This window comes from Durio zibethinus, chromosome 26 (assembly GCF_047325235.1).
Source record: "Durio zibethinus cultivar Kanyao isolate XHJ-2024 chromosome 26, ASM4732523v1, whole genome shotgun sequence".
NCBI classification, from domain to species: domain Eukaryota; kingdom Viridiplantae; phylum Streptophyta; class Magnoliopsida; order Malvales; family Malvaceae; genus Durio; species Durio zibethinus.
Window position 1 is genome coordinate 920,229 of NC_143187.1, and position 18,777 is coordinate 939,005.

An 18,777-nucleotide genomic window follows, 5' to 3' on the forward strand; every position below is an offset into this window, starting at 1 on the left:
AATTTTAATTATTTATTAACTTCGTAAATGCCACATATACTAAAAAAAGTTACATTATATATAAATTTTAATTTAATATTTTAGTAATCATTTTTTTATTGTGATTCATTACACTTTCAACATTATTTTGCTATCTAAAAAATATTTCACAATTAATTTTAATTTCACTACTATATTAATTAATTTAATTTAACTATTAGTAATAGTCAACCAATTTTGAAACATGACAATTTGGTTACTGACGTTATAACTGTAATTGTGTTGTTCACTCTACCGTTAAAAGATAACGGACTTGTCGCTTAGCATTCTGCATTATTATACATTGGACAAGTGTTATATCCACGTCAGAAGTGATCAAAATGTTATCTTTTTGTGATTTGGTAATTAAACACAAAATCTTTAAAATTTAATTCACTTTAAAGATTGAAAGAGTGATGTTTAAGAAATAAGAGAGGATTATCATTGTAAAACTTTTAGATAATATTTTAGGCAAAAATATTTTAAAACTTATATCTATAATTTCTAACAAATATACAATTATTCAAGTATTTTTAAGAAATAAAAACTAAAACTTGTTTTTAACAAATAAAACATATAATCAAGATTTTAAATTGATGATAATCTTAATATTAGTTTAAAAATCAATTTATATTTAATGATATTATTACGAAAACAAGAAAAATAATATAGTTTAAAAAGAATGAGATTAAAACTTAAAGATTAAAAATTATGATATTTTACATAACTATTTTAAATGATTCAAATATGATTTTTTTATTAAAACAATTACATGACAACATGATATAAAATTTTAAAGTAAAATTGAAAGTGAAATATTATGTAAAATGGAAATTTTGAAGTAAACTAGAAGGAAAAGAAAAAACACATTTAATTCTTGTTTGGAGATTGGAGTCTCATTGAGAAAGTTAGAAAAAAAAATTTTTTAAATTTATGTGATTGTAGTTTAAAATTTATGACAAATCTATTAATATTTTAATGACTTATAAGTAATGATTTGTGTGGAATGTATAATTTTAAATTAGAAAATACAACAAAAAAAAATTAAAAGTTTCAATTTGAAGGGACCAATTTAATTTATTTAGTAATATATATACATACTAATTTGGTATATTGATAAAATGCAATAAAAAATAAAAAGACTTTTATTGTACCTAATTGATATTTTCATGTATTATTTTTGTTTAATTAAAATTTTATTTTGAGAGAAAATCATTAAAATTAGTTAAAAAAATAAAAATTTACTTAAATTAAAACAGTACTTTAAGGATTTACTTAGAAAAAAAAATATTTTCAGGATTTAATTAGATAAAAATAATAATTTAAAGATTTAATTAAATACAATAAAAAATAAAAGACTTATCTTAAAAATTTTATAAAAAAAAATACATGATTCTTTTTTAGCAAAAAAAAAAAAAAGTAATTGCGGGACGGTACAGACGGATTTAGCTGCATTAATTAAAATTTTCAATTCATTAAAAAAGTTGGGTCGCTAAAATTGTCCTTTATGCCACCCAAAAAAATATTGCCCACGCGGGGAGACCTTTGGGAGTCCGAGTTAGAGTCGCGTTTGTAGCCACTTAAAAATTTTCCATTCAACGGTCTAATAAACAAACGTCACTTTTTGTTAAAAAAAAACAACAAAACAAAACAAACGTCACTTTTCACCATATTTAAAATAATGGTGCTTCATAATTGCTATATAAATTAATAACAGAAATTAAATGAATTGTCAAACAAATAGTCTAATTATGGACCCAAAAAAAAAAAAATCAGGTAACTGGATATTTCTAAGCACTTACTAAAGTAAGTTAAAATTTTATTTTAAAAATATTTTATTTAATGCATTTTTCACTAAATTAAAAGCAATATATTATTTTTATACTAAAATTTTTAATATATTTACATTAAAATTAAATATTTATATTTTATTTACAGATCAAACGACTATTATGTTGATTCATGTTACATTTCAAAAAATTAAAATTATAAGAAGATATGGTGAGATTTATAAAATGAAAAAAATAATTTTTTATTGTGTAGCGTAATATCACGTACTATAAAAAAATTTTGTTAATATTTTTAAATTAAAAAAAAAATCAAGGAAGTTGGTGAGATGGTGACCAAAGGATGACTCCCTTGAGTCCGATCCTAGTTTCTTCCTAAACCAAGCGAACTTGATTCACCGACTCTTATCTTGTATTTTATTGGCTTTGTAATAATATAATATAATAATAAGAAATTTGGTTGTGGATCCCACTTGTATTCGAATAAACGTGGGTCCTACGTTTGCATAGGGCTGGTTGTTGTTTGGTGAGACTTAAGATTGAGAGAGGGATGGGTGACTGGATTTTGGATAGATAGGCGTGGGGCGTGGGCAGAGAGAGAGAAACCCGCCAAACCACCATGACGGCGATTGTGATCTACGAATATGATGGATGGTTGGAGTTGCGTTTGGGGTCCAACCAGGGGCCAAGGGGGTTGGTGAGACGCTGATCCACTCTAATATTACCACTTAAGAGTTAGCCTTATTAATTTGAATGGCGAAATTGTGTGATTTTTGGACCGCTATTTCATGACTTTTTTTTTTTTCATTATTATAGTTGGTGTTGGTTAAATGTTAGGCGTTGATCGAACGTGGGTTGCGATTTGGATATGAGAAAAATAGAGAATGGAGTGGTTAAAGAATTAAAAAAATATATGTTAAAAAATTAATGGAAAAGCCAACAAAGTTTGGTGAAATCTCCAAAAACTGGTATTTGGTACATGTCGATCACTACGATATCATAGACATGCGTTTAAAACACCGATATGTTTGGTAAAAATTTGATTTTACGTGATAATAATTTTATATTAATCAAAATAAAATTAGGTCATTGTCGGGAGAAATAATTTAATTCTTATTTTTATAAAAAGAATATAAGATTTTTTTCATCATGATATAGTGCATGATAATTTATTAATAATCGCATGATTCTTCAGTAAAATGTTAAAATTTTAATTTTAATAATCAAAATTTAATATTTATAACCTAAAATACAAAAAAAAAAAAAGGTGCATAGTAATCTATAAAATCAATTATGGACGATTGCAGCTTTTTTAATGGTTGCATAAAACCCGTGCGTTTTTTATCGAAAGAACATAAAACCCTTACTTCTAAAAATAAAAAAATTTTACTCTTTCAAATATTATTTGTTGCCAACTCATAGGACATTACATATTTCTTTCCATGTTTATCTTCTTTAATTATGTATATAATCTTTGTTCCGATGGTAAACTCATTTTAAATTAAAATCAAATTGGATAAATCTAAAAATAAGATCCATATTTTAAGCCAGATTTGAATAAATCTAAAATTTATTTAATATTTTATTTAAATCTAGTCTGACCCTGTCCATGAATAATTCTAATCAGAATGTATAAAACTCTTTAAATGAGGACTTTATGAGCTTATGCTTAATTAATGAACTTCTTATAAGTCATTCAGGTTCCAAAGTCTTGACATTTCTTTACGTGCACAACAAAATGTCCTGTATTTCCAAAAATAAAATAAGACCTTTACAACGAAGTACTGAGTTGGTAAAGATTAGATATTTCCCAGACGCGAAGGAAGCCAATTTAAAGAGCTAGCCTCACTAGTTATTATTAAGAGGGATTGCTATGAAAATCGAGTCATCAATGAAAGTTGCTACTTTTAAATTAAAAAAAAAAAAGTGTATTTGTGCGCACAAAATATGGGAGTATCCTAATTTATTAACTTCATTAATAATTATTATTTGTTTGTTTAACAATGGCAAATGTAAAAAATTATAACTGTTAACACTTCATTTTTTGTTGGAATATTTTAAAACATTTTTGAAATAAATTGGAATTAATTTGATTTAAATTCAAAATTTATCTTAAATCAGGTTTGGTATTAAACTTGATTTTCATATCCATGATCAAATCATTTGTTAAACCAAGCTTAAAGTCAATATTTGCTTAAGGGATGATAAATTGGGACTTGAGATTTTTCTTTTGGGTTTTGAATTGTTTTTGGGTTCTTAATTCAATTTTGGATCTCAGATTTATCTTATAACTTTGGAAGTGGACTTTTAATAAATTTTTGGTCAAATTGGATTTTACTTATGATTGGGTCCTAGGCCCAATAAAAGACTCGGCTTCTCTAAATTTTATTTATTTATTTATCTTATTTTTATGTTTAAAAACAGAGCGTCCGGGGCTCGGGCGGCACGTGTCGTAGCCGCGGCTCATTTGGCTGCAAAAATGGTTTAAAAAAAAAAAAAAAAAAGAAGACGCTATTACTTTACTCCCTTAAAAACAGATAATAAAACACTGAACAGTCACTTTAACAGATCCATTACCGTCTCTCTCTCTCACACAAAACTGTACGGTCTCTCTGACTCTCAAACTGGCAAGTGAGTTTCGTTTCTCTTTATATCACAAACCCTAATTAATTTCTACTGATCTTTTCTATCAATTATCATAAATATAATTATTCAATCCGATCTCCATTACTCGCTTTTCTAAATTTCAATTCCATTTATTTATTTGTTATTTTTTCTCTTATTGTTACTATTTGATGATCCGTTTGGTACCCTGGAAAACCAGGGAAAATGAGAAGAAATGCATGTTGATTGAGAAAAAAAAAAAACAACTCAAAAAGACTTGAACTCACAGCAGCGCCTTTTTCCTATAGGATTGACTTTCTCTGTGATCAAAACGGAGTAATTAGGTCATTCTTGTTCCTTGATGTTGGTTTCTTAATTTGGACACGTGTTTCAAAAGGATTTTGATTAGTAATACATGTTTTGGATAAGAAAAAAGGAAGTGATATAGTGCGTCAAATTTTGATTCTACCTCTAGTAACAGTTATTTGCCATGTTTTGACATGTGGTTTTGTATTAATCTATTGGAATGTATTGCCTTTTGTTCATTGATTTAATTAGGTTCGTGCATTAATGGTATAGAATTAAGCATGCCATATGCACATATATCTCTTACAGCATTTATTTTTATATAGACAAATACTTGCAGACAATATCCTTATATATGCATATATATGTATGTTCTTGTGTCACTTTGTATCTATGAATGAAAGGAGAAATTTTGAGTAGAACTGATAGTTTTTGGTTACTCAGGAAATGGGGGTATACCTCAGCACCCCGAAAACTGAAAAGTTCTCAAATGATGGTGAAAATGACAGGCTTCGATTTGGTTTGTCGTCCATGCAAGGATGGCGAGCAACTATGGAAGATGCCGTAAGTGCTATCTCTAATCTCATTGTTTGACTTAATGTTATCTGTCTTTGGGACTTACCTTCAGTTAACAATTAATTGTAATATTTGCTTATCCTATATCTAGCATATGTTTCCTAACAAGGTATTAAATAATGTCTACGATACGGTCAATATCCTATGTCTCTTTTATGTAACTAATATTAATATCTGCTTATCTGACATATACTACTTGTTTCTTAACATGGTATTAAGTATCATGTAGCTTTTAAGCTGAGAGCTAAGATTGCACCCTCATAAGGCTTTGGGTTTAGAAATTGCTTTAGTGCTTTACTGATTTTTAAAAATATCAAATCAAATGTATTATAAAGATGGATTGAATCTTACCAAAACCTAACATATTAAAGGAAATTAGAAACTTCTATCTCAATAGATTCCTTTTGCTTCATGTGTGTGCGTGCATGCCTACGTGCTTCTTTTGAAAGTAATTGCCTGATGCATGTCCAACTGTGTTGGAGGCCTGTTATGTCTAAGAAGTTTGAGGGATACAGTTCCTTGTTAAAAGCATGTGTTCAATGTCAAATGGTGATTATCTCCATTTTCTTTGAAGGGTAATTTATCTACCTATTGGTAGCAAATTTACCTTAAATGACGCCATGAATTTACTATTGTGGTTTTTGCAGCATGCTGCTTATCCAGATCTGGACAGCTTGACGTCATTTTTTGGTGTTTATGATGGACATGGTGGTAAGGATTTGAGCTTTCTATTTTTCTTACATCACCTTTTTCTTAGAAATTATTTAAGTTCATCTTTCAGTCAAGCTTTCTTTCCTTTGCTGGATACTGTTTGCATTCTTCCAAATATAATTTTAGTTTTTCCTTCGGCAAGTCTTAGCTGACTGGCATGTGTGTTTGATCTTGCCACTAATGAAGCGACTAGGGTAGAATTATGACTTTAAATATTGAGGTTTTATGATGTTACGGGAGACAAACCTGTTGGCGTCTGCATGTGTTTAATATATATCATTGGCAGCCTGCACTTTTTCCGTTTGTATGTGTGTTTCTTTTTCTTTTCCTTTTTACTATTTTGCCAAAGTTTTATATGTAGCTTTGCTTTAAGTGTAGGCAAAAAATGCAACCTTTTTTGCTTAGAAACATTTTTGGTAACAACTTTTATGTTTCAACTCAAAACAAGGAGGAAAAAGAAAATGCTAAATTTCTTGAATCAAAGGATGAATCTCATCAAATCTTGACTTTTCTTTTCTTGTTTCTGTTTCCAGCACATAGTCTGTCTATACAAATTAATTATCAGAAGATAATAATGACAGTTGTTGGTCCCATTTAGCATACAAGTGCCTTAATTTGTTGAATTATTTTTCTTCTCATATTTTAAACAAATGGTTTTATTAATTGAAGGGCTCTTTTAGTGTCAAGTTGAGCCCAATAATCCTTTTGAAATTTGAATAGTGGTGATACTCCAATTATCTTGGTAATGATTCTGAATTGTACCATAAACTTTGAGCTAGTGGTAGGAAGCAAGCTACAATTTTGGGTGGGCTTGTTTTGTGTTTTGATGATTTATTTTCTATTAGAAAATGTTGAAGGGATTGGAGTTGGTCAAGCACATTTAATGGATGGTAAGACCTGCATAGACTGGCCTTGCCTTAGTTGGCATTGCTAAAAGGTCATCAATGGTGCCTAGGATTGGATTTTGATTTTCAAGTTCAGCATCCACCACAGTGAGGTTCTTAAGATGCTTATTTATAATTGTTAGAAAGAAGGCCTAGACACTCTACTCATACTTGAGATTTCTATGCAATGAATAATGTGCTTATGTCTAGCTGCAAAGTTTCTTATTCTGCGATTCTTTCTTCTTCTTTCCTTTTCTGTTTTGTTTATTTCTATTGAAAATTTGACTGCTTTGAATTTTTAATGTATTTTGAACAACTTCAGGGATTGATAGACAGTTTTTGGTACACTGTGGTTATTTTCTGCTCAGTTAATACTATTTGTATGTTTCATGTTTCCCATTAGTTGTATAGGTAAATATTGGTCTTTATGGAAAGTTTACCTATTTTCATAACTCTCTAGTACTCTTGAAGTCTGAAACATAGAAGTTGACCGGCTCACAATCGGTAAAGTGTTTACCTATTTTCATAACTTTCTAAAGCGTTTACATGATTGAATTAGCTTCTCAGCTGATTAAATTCTTGGTGCAAAATCTTTTAAGGATGTTCTATGTCTGTCCATTTATCTGTAGGTAAAGCAGTCGCTAAGTTTTGTGCCAAGTATCTTCATCAACAGGTGCTCAAGCATGAGGCATATTCAGCTGGAGATATAGGGACTTCAGTACAGAAGGCTTTTCTCAGGTTCCTTTACTGGATTATTTGCATTATTCTTTTGGTTATCAATATTTGGAAAATGTGTCATAGCCCAAGCACAAGGTAGCTGATAAGGTGCCTTTGACATGTAAGTTACATGTTCTAAGTTTCCTGGGAATCAGGAACTGGACCATGTGCTTGGAGCTCATGATCGTTGCAACTCAAATTTTGTTAATGCCTATAAATGATTATTTTAAGTTTTTCCCCTCTTTATCTAATTAATTCCTTCTGACACTGATCCATTTGCATTTCCATATTGCTGTAATGTCACTGGTTTTTTAATGGATGAGTTATTTATAGCTCCCTTCTGGTATATGCTATTGCCAGTGCATCTTTGACTATTTAGGTCATTATTGTCTAGCCTTTTTTGCATTTTCCCCATGAATTTGAAATTTAAGAGTACAATGAAATTCATTTCACTGATAAAATATGATATAAATAAGGGTGCTTGGTGTTTAGTTGTTTATTCTGCTATACATGCATCCAACTGCTGTTTTATTGATCTTGCAGAATGGATGAGATGATGTGTGGACAAAGGGGATGGAGAGAATTGGCGGTCCTGGGAGATAAAATAGACAAGGTTTCTGGCCTTATTGAAGGGCTTATATGGTCTCCTAGGGGTGGTGAAGCCAATAACCATTTTGATGATTGGCCTACTGAGGAGGTATTTTTATGATAGACAACTGATATATTTTAGCTTTATGAAGCAATTTCATTTTATATTTGCCTTTCTGACCAACAAGCATTTGGACTAGAAAATGTTTCTATGAGATCTAAGCTACATTGCTTTAAATGTTTCTTTGGTTGCTTTGATAGTTCATGCCAAGGAGTAGAGTACGTTTTCAACTGATCCATTTCCTTTACCATCAATAGGAGTAATTATATGTTCTAGTTTGGGTGTTAGGCGTATCCTTGCATAATAAATCTCTTTACTAATAAATTTTGTCGTTTGCATATTTGGTAAATTGGAAAAAATTGATGAGAATATTGATAAAAGAAGCTTTTTGTCATTGCAGTTTATACAGATACTTTTACTACATTTGTTTTTTTTTTTTTTTTGGTGAATATAGCAGAGTTAGATGTATTTAATGTAACAATCAATACTGTTTTTAGGACATGGACTTTAATTGAACCAACTCTATGAAGTATGCTAATTTAAATTGGGGTAGGATATATCACAAATTGAATGAGATTAGTAAAGTTTGCTCTATCACTTTTGGGGTTAGATCAGGAGACTTTTTAACTAAGGAAAAGAAAAGTTATCTGAAATTTTTGAGTTGTTCTTTGAGGCTTTGAGGAGCCTAAACAACAGAAGATGGATAAAATAAAGGAGAAGGATGATCTTTGCTAGAGGTTTATGATTTTTTAAAAAGGAGCTTAATATGAACTGGATTGCAAAGTAATAAAAGGAGCATGTGGATGCTTCTCTCTAGCATTAAAAGGAACCAAATTTCTGCTCTTTTGCCATTTGACACTGCTGAAGAAAATTGCAAAATATGAAGGAAATTGGAATTCAGTCCAGTGGGGTTGTATATTTAAGAACTTTTACTGCCACTGCATTAAACATTTACTCGAGCGTATCCTGCAGATTGTCCTAGGATTGTGAATTCTTTCAGTTAATTTGCTTTGTATTCATCTTATTAATAGCACTAGATAAGTGACTGTTAATTTATTTTAGTTAGAATTATGAAAGTTTTACTGTTTACCTTTTCCTTGTCTTGACCTCTATTGTGGAGAGGAAAGATGGGAATACTTTTGGACAAAGACATACCATCAGTTTGTTACTATAAATTTGGAAAAAGAACTTTGAATAGTTTTTACTCTATGGATTGGTGGATTGCTATGAAACATTATTAAATCATATGTTATCTTGACTTTTAAGTATAGTGGAGGAAAGAGGGTTCTCTGATGTAGCTTAATTGTAAGTGTCATATGTGCTTTAAACTTTAATATGATTTGTTTAATTCTTTTAATGTAATACCATATGCGAGAAGCTTTTGTTTGATTTGTCAATTATGTATATTTTATGTGTGAAATTCTAATATGAAGTTTTGTGTTGATTGCAAACTAGGGCCCTCATTCTGGTTTTCATGGACCTACTTCTGGAAGCACAGCCTGTGTAGCGATAATTCGAAACAGGCAACTTGTTGTTGCTAATGCTGGTGATTCCCGTTGTGTAATTTCTAGAAAGGGTCAGGTACATTTTTCTTTTCTTCTGCAGAACCATGAAAACAGAATTTGACAATACTGTTTTCTTCTACAGAACCTTTTCTGATGTTTTCTTCTACAGAACCTTTTCTGAAGACCTCTGAAAATTGTGAGCTGAAGGGATGTCTGCTTTGAATGACAACTAGTGGTTTTGTTATAAGTTATTTTAGCTATTTTAAGAGGCTGTTGTTCAGCTTATATTTTGTCATGATTTTAGGAATAAGATGTAATCTGCCTGCCTTGCTCTTTTAAATGTGCGAGTATTTTGAGTCAGATGTGACATGGAAAAGGTTGTAGCAGATGTTCTTACCTTTATCCATTTGATTGGTGATAGAGAGTGGAAAGTAGTGTTAATGTAATATAATCCCATTACATCATTTGATTGAAGTATAATAGTCACTAGATTTATTACTGAACCAGTTGTAAAGCATTTATCCATGCTCCATTATCAGACATCTTCTAAGTTTTCTTTACCTCTCTTCTTTTGGATATGCAATAGAGTTCCTCTGTAAGGTGGCATAGCTTAGCTGGCACATTCTTTATTTCATATAAGTTTCTTTTCACAGGCGTATAATTTGTCTAAAGATCACAAGCCCGACCTTGAGCTGGAGAAAGATAGGATTCTGAAAGCTGGTGGTTTTATTCAAGTGGGGCGCGTCAATGGAAGTTTAAACTTGGCCAGGGCTATTGGTACCTTCTAGATCCCAGTTTAACTATTTTCTCTTGAGGGTATATGTAGGTGTGGCAGAGAGGGGAGGGGGGATATTTGCTTGTTGATTCATAAATGTCTTTCGCTTTCAGGGGATGTGGAGTTCAAACAAAACAAAACTCTTCCCGCTGAAAGGCAGATTGTAACAGCTAATCCCGACATAAACACTGTAAGTGAATTGCTGCTTGCTTTAATATTCGTGTAATTATTTGAACTCATTCTATAGATTTTAATATTGGCCTATTAATTTAATAAAGAAACTAACCTTTTTAGTGTTCTTTTGTCAAAATTACTAAGAGAATAAACTATCTATCTTTATTTTGTAATTTTAGTATTTCATATGAATATATAAAACTTGATCAAGATATAATTGCCAATTAATATTGTTATTCAACCCTATGCTTATAATCTGTTTCTGGCCCTCTTTGAAATAGGTTGAGCTTTGCGATGATGATGAGTTTCTTGTTTTAGCTTGTGATGGGATTTGGTGAGTTACTTTATAAGAATGTTTCTATTACAAGAACTTGCATCTTTTGACCCTCCTGCTCTGAAATCAACTTTAGATCCTACCAGAATATTACTTGGGTACTATTCTGAATGCACTCTGTAATTTGCTGTAGGAGCATGCTGGATGCAAGCATGCATGCATGCATGCCTACTTGCCAATCTTTCTGAAAGATTTGATATAAATTAATCTGTCAGAGTATGACTGTAAGCTGGAATGGTGAATGAGGGGGGATTCATATAGCCAATCCCAACTTAAGGAACTAAGCTCATTTTTATATGTATTCATGCATGCTAATATTTGACTATGCATCTATGTATGTAGGCATTGATGTGTATGTATATGATAGAAAGCATGTGTATGGTTCCTTTAGGAGCTTGTAGGAGGGTATTGTTGAGGACAGATAGACAAGAAACAAAACTTTGGTAGGGATATAAAGAATGCTGCTAAATACTGGAGAATTAGAAGAGGTGGGCCATTTCTGCTGGGGAGTGAATAGGATGTCCAGAGGTGATATATAGCATGTATCATTGGCCTTGTCAATACTTAAAGAGTGGAAGGCTAAGGGGAATGAAGAGTATAGTCATCTTTTCTTGTATAATATATATGTGTCCTATATATGTATGTACGTACATGTGTGTGTGTGTATGCATGCGTGCACTCCTTTTGGTTCCACCCATTCTCATCTGCTTCTTGGTCACATTTTCTTGATTATGGATGGGCATATGTGTTATGTGTGTGTTTGCTGCTGAATTTGAAGATTGTCATTGACTAACATACTCCCCTTGGTTCCTCCCCCCCTCATCTGTTTCTTGGTCACATTTTCTTCATTCTTTCTATCAATTGTTATGTTACAATATTGGTGAGAAAATTATAGTTAGCACTCTTTTGACTGGTCCATGACATTCTTTCTATCAATTGTGTTATTACAATGGTGTTAGAGGGCTATTTACTGATATGCCAATCTCATAGAATGTTTCATCTCCAAATTAATCATCTGAATTATTTAAAATAAACATTGGTGGGTTAGATGATGTTAGTTCTTTGTGTTAATTTGATGCTAAATCTTTCAGTTCTGTTCACTAGGGACTGTATGTCAAGTCAACAACTAGTGGATTATGTACGAGAGCAGTTAAACTCTGTAAGTCCTGCAGAGCCCTCGTCAAAGCATTTTAAACTGGTCAAAAAAAAGGATTCCATTAATTAACACTGCTATGGCTGATGAATTATTGTTAGATGAGCAATGAGCTAAGACAGATCTCTTTTGTCTATGCAGGAAACTAAACTCTCATCTATCTGTGAGAGAGTATTTGACAGGTGTTTGGCTCCAACAGCCGGTGGTGAGGGTTGTGATAACATGACGATGATCCTTGTTCAGTTCAAAAAACCTGTTGGTTCAGGTGCTTCTTCAGAGCAGTAGCGCCACCATTGATCGATTAAACGCCCAAACAGATAAAAGTACATTGGAGTATTAGCCTCCTTTGCTTGACCAAATCGCTACCCGTTTTCTTCAAAGCTGTAAGCAAAAGCATTATGATATTTGGTTTTCACATTCAGGAAGTGATTTGCTGGCGATATGATTGTATATGTTCCAATTCCAAGTTTTTATTTAAGGGTTTTTGTAGATGTGTTAATTTCTGTGTTTAATCTTTGAAATGTAAGTGGTTTTCCATGATTCTACCATCAACATATCATTTTATGTTTAAGCACGCCGGTGGGGGAATTGGATAGAGAATATCATTCATAGGCATTAACCTGCCTCTGCCCCTAAAATAGGTTCAAAAGCTTTGATGCTATTACGTTCTTCCGACATCTTAGGTTGCAGTGATTCATTACACTGTGAATTACTACTCTCTTTCAACTTTTGCACGATTGGCATCATTTATATAAAACCAACAAAAAAAAAAAAAAAGCCCAAAAAAACCACACAAAAAAATTGACAAATTGAAGTTTAAATTTTACTCTTCCTAATATCTGAATTTTGGTAATTTTAAACTTTTTATCCTAATTTTAATGAATTTACTGCTTGCATTTGTATTAAAAAGTTGGTTAAAAGACAATAACATTGTAAAGATTTTTGTGTGACGGTCTTTCTTTCGGTGGTACACCGCAGGTTGATGTAGGTTAATATTTTGGCTGTGCAGCACATTTCAATCCAAAAAAAAATCTTATTTTATTTTAATTAAATAATAAGTAATTTTGTAATTCTATTGCAAATCTCCTTAAAACATTTAACGCAAATAGACATGACACGAGAAAAATATTACCAAGTCTATTGCTAATCTCCTTAAAATACAATTGACAAGCATAAAAAAGTTGGAATTTCCTTTCATCTGAAAATAGGAAAAAAGAAGCGAATAATAGATCGCATCTCTTGCATGGATAAAGAGAAAATTATGTAAAAATTCCGTAGAATACAATTATACATAGTAGAAATAGATGTATGGCCTGCTTGACAAGTTTTCTTATTTGCAATCAATCACGTGTGTAATTTCATGCAAGAATTGTCATCGACATACAACATTGTATAAATCTCATTCTTGGATCCATTCTTCTCAACAAGACGCCTATAGAATGAATCTTAAAAGGAGTATATGGAATTGCTGATGAATTTCTAGCCAAAGGCATGGTGAGGGAAAGCACGAGCCTTGTTATACCAAAGAAAGATGATTCATGAAATATGTGTGGTGGTAGTCGCGCCATCAACAAAATCGCCATCAAGTATAGACTTGATGGAAGCGATGACTTTTGGAACACCGCATAATTTAACAACTTTTCTAAAATATCACATGAGAAGCATCAGATGTTTTATTGTAAGGAACAAAATGAGCCATCTTGGAAAATACTAATGCAGCAAGCAGTCGATCAAGATAAAATCTGTCCACCACAAGGTTGGTTTAAGTAATTGCACTCTCAATAGATGCATATTAATGATACTGTGGAAATCTACGTACTAAATGTGGAAGTTTTCAGACAAAAACAAGTACGTGTAGAATGAGATGGATTTATAAGAAACTGAATAAGTGAAGTACAGTTTATAGCAATCCTAAGTTGGATTGCCTGCTGGACTTCTGTTCCAAGACAAGTAGGATGGATCACCAAGAGGCCTGCACAACGCAAAAGATCCACCTCAAATAAAGTACATGATTAAAACAAAATGAATAACAATATAAAAAAGGAAAATAGGCAACTATCCAATCATAAGAATTGAATACTACAGTTCCATTTCTTTTCATTTGATCTTTGTAACTATTACAGAAGAGAAGAGGATCTTATTAAAAACACCAAAGCATGGCCAGTTTAGTTTTAGAAACCATTTTCTATTCTTCATTTCAGTTTTGATATATGATCCCACAATCAGAAAGACCAGAAAACTCACAGTTTATATATAATCAAAGCAATTAAGACATTTCAGTCAATATTTTAATAAAATGGCTGCTTTATGATATTGAAAAGTTAGTATAATGTGCCAAATCTCAAATTAAACATAAAGCAATGAACCAAGTTCTTTTTTTCACAAGTCATTAGCCATTAGTCAAGCAGTTTAGAAGGAAAATATTTTGACTGGGAAATATTTTCTGAAGAGAAAATTGTTTTTCATTGAAGCTTCACTTACATTTAATATATTCTAAGTAATATTTTTCATGCCTATGATTAAATTTTAAATAACACAACTTTTTATACTTATTCTTTATTACTTTCCTAAAGAATGTTCACACAAAATTCTACATTATCAATAAATTTTACTACATGAGGAATAACAGGTAAAATTAAAACCATTAACTCACCTTGGCTTGATAACATAAAGAAGTATGAAGCTTACTGCTAAAAACAAGCACAGCCCCCCTACAGTAATATATGCTACGCCAAGGAAATCATTTTTTCCACCTATCCAACTTGTGGTTGAAAGAACCAACTTCTTCTTGCCTCCAAAACTGTAGGTGTTGTAATTGTTCTGTATTACAACAGTTATTTGCTCATTGGCTTGGAGGTCCTCCTCTATTCTCCCATAGAGTTTTCTGAACGTTGGCAGTGCAGCTGTACGCATCCAAACAATCAGATCCTCTTGTTCACTTAACTGTTGCATGCAGAAGAGCAAAAATCTCAGCCAAAAGGAACAAAGACAAGGAAGAAAAAAGTATGAGACGAGAAACATAACAAGCGAGACTCACAGGTATGCTCGAATTCAGTGTTGCACCTCCAATCAACCCTCCAATCTGGAAATTTTTTGGATAAACGTCAGATCCAAATTTATTCTCTTTGTCACTGTCCCATGCTATGTTCTTTTTGTTGACTTCTAACATCTTACTTTTCACAGAAAATCCATATGTGTCATTGAACAAACTCCACGCAATGAGGCCACAAGGAACAATTGGACCATCTGGTGAAATACCTTCAGGGTCACAATTTTTTGTCTCACTCTCATAGGCCTTGCTCCTCAACTGTTTATCACTTCGACTTTTAACATAACTGCAAGCATTTTTCCACAAAAATGTAACAAGAGTTTTTTAAGATGAAAACTAAGAATATCGAAAAGTGTTTTCAAGTCAAGTACAAAAAGAGGAAGATGCCTAATTAGCATTTAGAAGCATAAGAAACACTACAAAATCTTTCATGAAAGAGATATACCTAAATCAGGAGTTAGAAACGCAACAAAATAGAAACATTCATTAAACTCAAACATGGTATCGATAAATAAGTATAAATATAGAACATTTCTTCAAATAAGTTTTACACACCGGCGATGGTTCTGATAGAAGTTATCAAGTTGATAGTAGATAAAAACAGGACCTTTCATCAGCTTGGGAACCTGAAAAAAAAAATGGAAAAGAAAAGGATATAGATTAATACTCTTTAGCAGAAGGGACATGTTAAGATGAAATGTGGAATAGAAGAACATGTAAAGGAGATTCAGGGCAGGGATTCCTTGAACACAATAAATGAGAAAATAGAGAAGGAATTTGACTAACGCTCAAAGTCCTGGTACACGACTTGTTAGTTCGACTGCTTTGGATATATGCAAGCTTATCATTGGAATAATTAGAAGGAACACAGCCTTCATCATAGCGATCCACAATTTCCACCACCTATACGATAAATTAGCACAGATTTTATGTTCAACAATTATCAATAGCAAGGAACAAACACATTTAGAGATTTTTAAACAGTGAAGAATACACTACATGCTCCGATGCAGACAATGAAACAAGTCCAATTGGGATGAAGATGATTCCAATGATGGTAAATGTTGTAATGACCTGAAAACCCCACAAAAATGAAATAAAATAAGTTAACAACTAAGAAAAATGCAAGCTTTCATTAATACAAATGTGAAAGAAAAATAAAAACTTCAGCTTTCCTAAGGATTTAATCACAAGATTTCTAGCATTTTCAAATTCTATCTCTTCTTTAGACTTTGTCAAATGCATCCAAAAGGGAAATTCAAATTCAACAACGATAGTTTGAAACATACCAATCCTGGTGTAAGAATAGGTTTGCAAGCAGGAAGCTCTTGCTGTGTGAACCTAGAATCTGCAATCCACACAAAAAAACAAAATTACCATAAACCCAACCCTTGATTTTCAAAACTATATATTTCCAAATGAAATACAAAAAAAAAAAAAGTATATAAACACATAATATAAAATCTTCAATAAAAAACAATGATCAGTAACAGTAAGCAAAACCCAGAATTTCTTTTTCCTTTTTGTTTTGTTTTGGGTATTATAGCCACATTGCACCCATTTTAACAGGTTCATCGAAGGTAAAGCCAAAAAAAAAAAAAAACAAAAAAGAAAAGCAATCTGGCAATGCAGATATTGGTGACAAAGATTAACAAGAAAGGGGCAAGAAAGGAACATACATTTGGGTTTTTTGGAATTCTTTTTGGCCGCTGAAGATGAATCAGAGGTTGAAGTTGAACCACCACCAGCAGCGGAGCTCGTGGTGGCTCCGTTGGTATCCATCTCCATGACCACTCTTACTCTTCCCTCCTCCTCTCCCCAGATATAAATATTATTTTTTTTCTTATCAGATCTCAATTTTTGTTCTTTTTCTTTTTCTCGAAATTCCTTTTTTTCTTTTGATTTTTTTATTGGAGGATTTTTGTTATTGGTTTCTTTTTTTTTTTTTTTTAGTCTCAAAAGAAGAATTAAAAAAATAAGAAAAAAAGGAAAAATAAGAAAGTTGGTTATGAGAGGAAAAAAACGTTTGCACGAGAGAAACTACCGGTCAAACGGTCAGTCTTCGTTTTCTTTTATCTTCAGTGGTGCTAGTGTAGGCGTTGTTATGTTAGTAAACCTATAGGGTTATGACACGTGGATAACTGGTTTAAGCCTGCAATGCCAACTAAGCCAAATTGTAGGAGAGTGACGCCTAATCATAATAAAAATGGCCGGATCTATTTTATATGCCTTAATTAATAAACTGATGGTAACAATTTGAACCTAATTCAATATCGATAAATAAAAGGGTTGACTGAATAATCTCATAAATCAAATGATTTTTTTGAAGTTACATGAAATTTTATTAAAATTGTTAAAAATAAACAAAAAAAAAATTTATTTAAGAGTGATTATCAATCAATTTTAATCGATTTGATTGATCAAAATCAATTAAATTCGATTAAATTGATTTATTTAGTTTAAATAAAATGATTTAATTAATTAATTTGTTGATTTTTTATTTTTAAAATTAATAACTGAATCGATAAATTTATTGATTTTTAATAGATTTTTAAATATTTATATATAATTTAATGAAAATATTTTTTATTTATATTTTTAAAAATGATAAATATGATATTAGTGATAAAATTATAAGATGAGTTTTATTGGGTGAAAATTATTATAAAATACAGTTTGATGATTATTAAAATTTAATATTTGTTAAAAGTTATATTTAAAAAGGAATTTAATATATATATATATTATATAACAATATACATAAACAAATTTGTCACGTAAACATTTATATAGATAATTCTCTTAAATGACACGTAAGATATTTTAAAAAAAATAGCTTTTTTAAATTACAATTAGATAATTTTAAATTTATTTAAATATCAAAATTATTCAAATTATAATTAAAAATCAAATTTAATATATATATATATATATATTATATAACCACATACATAAACACTTATATAGACAATTCTTTTAAATGACATGTAAGATTTTTAAAAAAAAAATAAGATAGTTTTTTTAAATTATAAATTAGATAATTTTAAATTTATTCAAATTTCAAAATTATTCAAATTATAATTGAAAATCAAATCAATTTAGAGATATATTTTTTAAATTAAAAATATGAAATATGGATTTTTTTTAATAAATAATTTTAGTAATTTACCAAATAACCTTATTTAAAAAATTATTTAATTATTAAAATCTTTCAAACATGTTTAAAAATTATAAAGATTAAATTTATTTAAATCTTTCAATAATAATTTTTATCTTGATTTAAAAAATTTACGTAAGATATTAAAAATTTAAGTAACGTTATGTAATATTTTGAAATTTCAAAAAATTTTCATCTTAAATTTTTAAATAATAAGATAATCAAAACTATTATATTCATTTGAACTCTAATTACTAAATTTATAGTTCAAATAAATACAAAAAATTTAATATTATCTTTATCACTTATTATATCTATTTTAAATTTTAAAAAATTAATTTAAAAATTATCTATTTAATCCTATTTGCCACTAAAAAA

The 18,777-nt window shown here is 30.5% G+C and overlaps 2 protein-coding genes across 9 annotated transcripts; one reads left to right on the top strand and one right to left on the bottom strand.

Annotated features, from left to right (window-relative positions):
* The first annotated feature begins 4,363 nt into the window (after positions 1 to 4,363).
* On the top strand, positions 4,364 to 12,692 carry LOC111274377 (putative protein phosphatase 2C 60). Of its 7 annotated transcripts, none has more exons than XR_016333922.1 (11): positions 4,364 to 4,436; positions 5,160 to 5,279; positions 5,939 to 6,002; positions 7,516 to 7,624; positions 8,147 to 8,300; positions 9,708 to 9,833; positions 10,411 to 10,534; positions 10,646 to 10,722; positions 10,988 to 11,040; positions 12,132 to 12,199; positions 12,335 to 12,692. XR_016333922.1 is itself a non-coding variant. In XM_022858989.2 (11 exons), the coding sequence occupies exons 2-11, from the start codon at positions 5,163 to 5,165 to the stop codon at positions 12,476 to 12,478; spliced, it is 1,062 nt and encodes a 353-aa protein (XP_022714724.2). In that variant the 5' UTR covers positions 4,364 to 4,436; positions 5,160 to 5,162; the 3' UTR covers positions 12,479 to 12,692. The 7 variants fall into 7 exon arrangements, 6 of the variants coding, with proteins under 6 accessions (XP_022714724.2, XP_022714726.2, XP_089611064.1 ...); XM_022858989.2 differs by having other exon boundaries at positions 12,145 to 12,238; XM_022858991.2 differs by having other exon boundaries at positions 12,145 to 12,199.
* Positions 12,693 to 13,843: 1,151 nt separating this feature from the next.
* On the bottom strand, positions 13,844 to 17,178 carry LOC111318501 (ALA-interacting subunit 1-like). Of its 2 annotated transcripts, XM_022921362.2 has the most exons (8): positions 16,922 to 17,178; positions 16,532 to 16,590; positions 16,242 to 16,316; positions 16,029 to 16,145; positions 15,798 to 15,868; positions 15,231 to 15,528; positions 14,847 to 15,136; positions 13,844 to 14,165 (listed from the first exon to the last, which is right to left on the bottom strand). In XM_022921362.2, exons 1-8 carry the CDS (start codon positions 17,028 to 17,030, stop codon positions 14,105 to 14,107), a joined length of 1,080 nt encoding a protein of 359 aa, XP_022777097.1. In that variant the 5' UTR covers positions 17,031 to 17,178; the 3' UTR covers positions 13,844 to 14,104. The 2 variants fall into 2 exon arrangements, with proteins under 2 accessions (XP_022777097.1, XP_089611066.1); XM_089754940.1 differs by lacking the exon at positions 13,844 to 14,165 and having other exon boundaries at positions 14,843 to 15,136; positions 16,922 to 17,153.
* Between the last annotated feature and the right edge of the window lie 1,599 nt (positions 17,179 to 18,777).

What these genes read in the sequence shown, in the direction of transcription:
- LOC111318501 (XM_022921362.2), bottom strand. Translation starts at nt 17,030, where the DNA reads ATGGAGATGGATACCAACGGAGCCACCACGAGCTCCGCTGCTGGTGGT. An exon ending in CTATTCTTACACCAGGATTG is followed by an intron (nt 16,317 to 16,531) that starts GTATGTTTCAAA and finishes TGGGGTTTTCAG; the next exon opens with GTCATTACAACATTTACCAT. An exon ending in CACTGAATTCGAGCATACCT is followed by an intron (nt 15,137 to 15,230) that starts GTGAGTCTCGCT and finishes TGCATGCAACAG; the next exon opens with TTAAGTGAACAAGAGGATCT.
- LOC111274377 (XM_022858989.2), top strand. Translation starts at nt 5,163, where the DNA reads ATGGGGGTATACCTCAGCACCCCGAAAACTGAAAAGTTCTCAAATGAT. An exon ending in GTACAGAAGGCTTTTCTCAG is followed by an intron (nt 7,625 to 8,146) that starts GTTCCTTTACTG and finishes TTGATCTTGCAG; the next exon opens with AATGGATGAGATGATGTGTG. An exon ending in CGTCAAAGCATTTTAAACTG is followed by an intron (nt 12,239 to 12,334) that starts GTCAAAAAAAAG and finishes TTGTCTATGCAG; the next exon opens with GAAACTAAACTCTCATCTAT.